Raw genomic sequence first — 6,382 nt, forward strand, 5'->3', positions numbered from 1 at the left:
TAAAAAACAGTGTTTTGCAGAGAACAGCTATTCAGATGTTAACATCCCAGAATTTGTGTAGAAGGCATCCCTTACATTGTTAGTTTCATTGTGGTCACACTCTATAGTGTAGTGTTATCAGCATACATATAGAAGTTTGAAGAACATATTAAATTAATTGCTAGAGACATGCCTTAAGTGAATATGTTTACTACTAATGTGAGTCAGCTAAGTAGTTGCTGCAAGTTTTTTTGTTGTTTCTAAAGTGTCTTTAGACAAGGATATTTCTGCTGTTTGTTTCCTGTTCTTCTGTTTCGGATAACTACTCATATATGCAGCAACTGCTGAAGCAGCCTCTGGTGGTTTATTGAAGTTCCGTGAACAAAGTGTTGTGTGGTCTGTTTGTGTAAAGTGATAAAGAAAAATGTTAAAGCGTAATTGCATATGTAATTGTGCATATATTTAATCATTATTTTTGCTAGTTGTAAGATCTATTTTCATGTAAATCAGAACATTGTATAATAGGTAACAACCGAATGAGGCAGTGTAGCTATTAACAGCACTGACCTCATATTCGGGAGGATGGGGTTCGCTCTGTCTGGCCATCCTGATTCGGGTTTTCCGTGGTTTTCCTGGATCACTAAGGCAAATGCCGGGATGGTTCCTTCATCGAGGCCACGGCTGACCACCTGTCCTGCCCTTAAAGAGATCCTTTAAACATTCTGTGTATACCCATATTTTGAATTATTGATGTTTGTTGTATTGCTGTGACAACTGTTGCATTATGTTGAGATATTCTTGGATGAAATAAAAAAGTTTATATATTTGTATTTGTGGTCACACGTTAAAGTACTGAGAAAATTGCAGAATGGTTATGGCACCGAATTTCCATTCGGGTGCATTGGGATCCTTCGCCTGTTTGAACATCCTCATTTACATTTTATGTGGCTTCCCTAAATTCCTTTAAGGCAAATACTTTTGTTGGTTCCACTGAATAGGCCATGGCAGAGTACCTGCCATTTCCAGTCTGAGTTTCTGCTCAGTCTCTGACATGTTAATTATTTATTCATTCTTTTTATAATGCTGTAATATGTTTTAAGTGTTCCATATCATTGTGGAAAAGTCAGAATAAAATTGATCACCTCACATGTACATACATTTGTGTTGGTTACCATTTTTTATTTTAACTTATCTTCCTTTTGTTCCCTGTACTCCTAAGTAATTTGTTGAAAACCCATGAGCTCAAAGACGAGCACTTACTACCATTTTAGGATATATTTTACATACAAATATGGTAATCTCTCATATGGCATGGTAATGTGTCTTTGTTGAGGTGATATTACTGTCTCATGAACATAGGTGTCTTACATAGAACATACAGAAATTAAACAGCTGTGCAGTAATCTTGTAAGAATATATTTTGTTAATTTTGGGGCAGGATAGGAAACTCATCTCAAGTGATACATGTATCATATCTCCTACCTTCTCAAGAAATGTCTCAAAATTTGTGGCACTACTGCGAACACAAACACTTGCTGTCTCATACATAGTATGGAAAGCTATGAAATATAGTAGTGTGTATGCAACATGTTAATACTTTCTAGGGATTTTAAACTTACTGAAATGCCTTGAGTATTGGAGGTGATCTAAAAATGGAACATAGTTGAGTATCTTCTCCAAGTATACCCCATCACTAATGCTTGGTAGCATCATGATGAAAAAGTGGCAGTGATGTATCAGGTCAACTTGAATACAAAGAAACTTAATGTAATTTGGTGAAACTTAGCTTTGTGGCATTAGCGAGAGAAAAATGAGTTTTCTCAATTTGTACACATCCATTGAAAATAGGCTTTTTTTCGTTTAATTAGTTTTTGGCCATTGACTTTGAAACATTTTATACATAGTTTTGAGCATATCACTTATGCAGGAAAATTGTCCAGTGTACACTTCAAACATATGTATTGCAATTGAAGCACTTCACGGAGGTATATTTGGCATGAATACAATATGATTACAACAATAATCATGTCGGATACTTTGTCAGTGTATTTAAATAAAAGTATATGAATGGAAACATTCCACGTGGGAAAAATATATCTAAAAACACACGCTCTCCTTCCCTCTTTCCTGATGAGGCAACAGTTTGTTTCGAAAGCTTGAATTTCGTGTGTATGTTTGTGTGTCTATCGACCTGCCAGCACTTTCGTTCGGTAAGTCACATCATCTGTGTTTTTAGATAAATAAAAGTATAGATTTACTTACATTTGGGCCTATTAGCACTTGTGCATACTGCATGAACGTTTTTGAATAAAATATGCTTTTTTGTTTTCAAAGAGCTCAAGTCAGTTCATTTTCTATTATGTTAAGCAACACTGAAAAACTCTGTTAGGTGCACTCATTGCTATGTTGAGGTTGTTATATGCAAGACTTAGCCCATCATTTTGAGTGCTCATCTTGTCTTGTTCATTAATTGGCCCTACCTATTCAGACAGTTAACTGTCATGATATTAAACTGCAAAAAGATCAAAGTAGGCAGCTGGCATTGACAGATGAAGTGTTTTGAAAGGATTCATATTATTGCAAAGCGTGGAATCCACAGGTAAAGCATTCCCCAGGAAAGGAAATTTTGTCCAAGGTAAGTGATCTTAGATCTTTATGTAGATTGCTGTTCTTATTCCTAGTATTGATACTATGTATTGTGCTATTGGTTGGAAATACTTGCAACAAATTTAATTACGGAATAAATATACTATAAAGCAGTGATTAGAATATGAAATTCCTTGAACAGGTGTCTACATAGTGTTCTTGAATTTATACCACAAACGATTTTTATTAGACCTACACGCTTTTACATGCCAAAAACTTTTGCTCCGTTGATGAGTTACCCCAGAATATGATCCCTCATGACATAACAATAAAAGTATGTAAACTTTTTTACATTTGTCTCTCCTACATCTGACACCATTCTAACTGCAATTACAGACCTGTTTAGGAGCTTTAGCAATTCTGTGGTAAGCCCTTCCCAACTGAATTTATTATCGAGTTATAATCCCAGAAATTTATCACTGTCGATCTCTTCGATCTGCATGTCTTTATATCTTATGGGATTACAGAACCTTACGTCACGGGTCAAAGCAGACAGGTGGAATCGGACACTTCCATTCATCCTATGTTATACACATGCTGCAGCTGGAGAAATCGAGCAGTTTTCCAATTAGAGTACTCACACTTTCAACCATATTACTATCTTGTAGAGGAGTAAACGAATCTGTCGCATTACGTATATTTTTGTGTTGTATTACGAGGCAGTACACTTATTCCATTAAGTAAACAACACAAGAAATTAAGCATCGAATTTAACCTAAAGTATTCAGTTTACATATTTCTTCAAACTTAAAAAAGCACGTTGTTAACCCTTAAATGCATGATTTTTTATTTCAAGCTGTAAAAATTACCATGTTTAGTTTATAGTGCCTACATTTCGAAAAAAATATTGAAAATTTTTTTAAATTAAATTAACAAAGCACTATTGTTGAAAATCGCTTTGTAGCTGATCAGCTGCATTTTGAGTTAACACCTTACGAGCCACAATAAATGTGCTTATTTTGCTCCCTCAATTTTGACCAAATCTCTCGTAATTTAATTGTTGATTATGATTAAATACTTTGTATAGGAAGGGAAAAATCCTAAAATAATAAATAGGACATTAATGTTGTAAATATTGAGCATTTATTGTATATTTTATACACTTTTGTATATGAACAATAAGGTATCTAGTTCCAACAGGTTTGTACCCAAGCATGTGATAATCACTTTACATGAAAAGTTTGAAAACAGTTCTTTTGTTTGTGCAAACACAATGCAACTGCACATTTATTACACTGAACCCAGGAAAATCCCTTGCATCCTGGCATTTTGCACCTCTGTCTCACTTGCAAGTACGAAGGCGGGTGACCTACTTGATCCAGCCTTACATCTTGTGGAGGTGCATGTGCTGTGGGCCCCTTTGTCTTCTTAGCTTGTATTTGGTTTTCGAGTTCATTACTTGGCCTTCCACGTTTTGCTGAAGTTTGACCTGAGCGACACAAACAGTGAGCAATTTCCATTCGAAATTCGGAGAGTTTCATAGTTCTCCTAATCCCTTTGGTTTCTGCTACTCTCCTATACAACAGCCAGGAATTGACTACTCCCATGTCCAGGAGATGGTAAAACAATCTTATATACCATTTTCGACTTTTCACAAGAATTTTATGTCGACCCATTATGCTGTCAAGGTCAACACCTCCCATATGTTTATTGTAGAGCTTAATTATTTGTGGACAAGGTATTGTTATTCTTGACTTTGCTTTTTTGTCATACCTCCCTGCTTCATGAATAGGCTGCTGTCCAGCAAGTGTAGAAAGCAACATTACACTCTTGTTATCTTTCCACACTACATTTGATATGTCGACACCATCCACTGTTGTGACGCGCTCTACTGATGCACCTCGGGCCATTTTCTTCAGCTCAGCTTCTGAAGGGAGCTTGCAGTCTGGCACTCTGTTTCTTCTGACTGTCCCAAGTGAGTAAATTCCTTGTTTATGTAACCATACAAGCAGTGGCAGACTTGTGTAATAATTGTCACAGTACAGTTTGAGGTTCATATTTCTTGGTAGTATCCTACTGAGTCGAACTACAACATTTGCACTTGCTCCCAAGTCTTCCTCCCCAGTCACTCTTTTTTCTGGTTCATTTTCATCTCCAGTGAAAATCTCAAAATCGTAGGCATAACCAGATATGCCACTAATAACAAATAATTTGTATCCATATTTATGAGGCTTGTTTGGCATGTATTGTTTCAAATAACTTCTAGCCTTTGTTGAACATATCTGTTCATCAACAGAAACACACTCCTCAACAGGTATTGTTTGAAACCGAGATCTCATCAATTCTATTATGGGTCTTATCTTGAAGAGTCTATCATGACCTTTTTCACCCCTGGGTATCATTGCACTGTTGTCATTGAAGTGAAGAAACTTATGTATTTGCTCATACTGATTCACTGTCATTGTTGTCTTGATCAGATGAGTACCAGTATCTTCTCCCCAGTAATCCCTCGTATTAGGTACATGAACTATTGACATTACGAGACAGATGCCTATAAATTTTTTTATGTCATCGCAGGATAAATCTATTGGTCTATCAGGATTACACTGCACACTGTATCTATGAGACTCTTCGACAATTAGATCAAACAATTTAGACGGAAATATATGTTTGAAGAATTGGTATGAAGTATTTAAGTTCATTACTTCTTCTGGTAACGAAGTATTGCCATGAAATTTTGACTGCAGTTCGGGAATAATCAACTGTTTATCTTTCCAAACCACACTCGTGCTGTTTTTGGTAACATTTTTGCTGCTGCATGGCAGCTTCAGAGCATTATCAGACAACTGTGACGTCGATTCCTTCATTATAACATCAGATTATCTTGTTCCAGAAACATCTTCAGTCCTAATTACTGGTACTTGACTTTCTTCGTCACTACTGTCACTATCACAATCAACAGATTCTGGAGCAACATATGTCTCATCTTGAATGGAATAGTCAGAGAAACACTCAAGATCGTCATCACTGCTTAGTGGAATCTCTAACCATTCCATCCATAAGCATTTCTTCTTGACTCTTTCGAGACATTTTTACGTCAGCGCCTGAAATGCAGTAAATGAAAAATGTAGCTGATAAGCTACATACACAAAAACAGGCCTCATTTCAAATCTATCGCAAAGACACTCGAATTAACTGTTTACACCATATCTACTTACGTTTTCAAAATGAAAAAGTAATTTTCAAACCCAGAAATCAGTGCACAAACACCAAAAACACACCTCAACTTTCCGCCAAAACACACACTTGGCAGTATGTCCACACAGCTCACTGTCGAACTGCTTCAGCTCGTCCTGCCATCTATGAACTACTAGAAACTGCAGCGGAGTGTATACACTTAGCTACATAACGAATTTGATCGAAAATGTTTCTCCATATGGAATAAATCGAAGAAATGAGGTCTGTAGCTTATCAGCTACAGTATGCATTAAAGGGTTAACATTTTACTTAAACAGTGCTGTGGCGAAGTTCCGTGTACTTTCTGTTGCAGCTGCGAGGATAATATTTCTAATAGCGACCGATAACCTACATACATATAGTATGAAACACTAATAATCGTTCTAACATCAACTAAAATATACCCGGAGTTAATTAGCTAAGGTTATGACACGATTCATACGACATTCCTGCCATTTCACACTACTCGGTACTCGCAGTTATACTGATAAGTTATCAGTGATAACTATTAACTGGTTTTTTGTACTTTATTGTTATTTTAAAACCTGTACAATTCAGGTAGGCTGGCAGCGGCACACTA

The 6,382-nt window shown here is 36.3% G+C and overlaps 1 protein-coding gene across 1 annotated transcript; it reads right to left on the reverse strand.

Annotated features, from left to right (window-relative positions):
- Positions 1–2,336: 2,336 nt before the first annotated feature.
- LOC124553471 (piggyBac transposable element-derived protein 2-like) lies at positions 2,337–5,102 on the reverse strand. The gene is made up of 2 exons (XM_047127329.1): positions 3,912–5,102; positions 2,337–2,459 (listed from the first exon to the last, which is right to left on the reverse strand). Exons 1-2 carry the CDS (start codon positions 5,100–5,102, stop codon positions 2,337–2,339), a joined length of 1,314 nt encoding a protein of 437 aa, XP_046983285.1.
- Positions 5,103–6,382: the final 1,280 nt, after the last annotated feature.

This window comes from Schistocerca americana, chromosome 11, assembly GCF_021461395.2.
Source record: "Schistocerca americana isolate TAMUIC-IGC-003095 chromosome 11, iqSchAmer2.1, whole genome shotgun sequence".
NCBI classification, from domain to species: Eukaryota; Metazoa; Arthropoda; class Insecta; order Orthoptera; family Acrididae; genus Schistocerca; species Schistocerca americana.

What these genes read in the sequence shown, in the direction of transcription:
- LOC124553471 (XM_047127329.1), bottom strand. Translation starts at nt 5,102, where the DNA reads ATGTCAATAGTTCATGTACCTAATACGAGGGATTACTGGGGAGAAGAT. An exon ending in ACCCGCCTTCGTACTTGCAA is followed by an intron (nt 2,460 to 3,911) that starts GTGAGACAGAGG and finishes CTGTCTGAATAG; the next exon opens with GTAGGGCCAATTAATGAACA.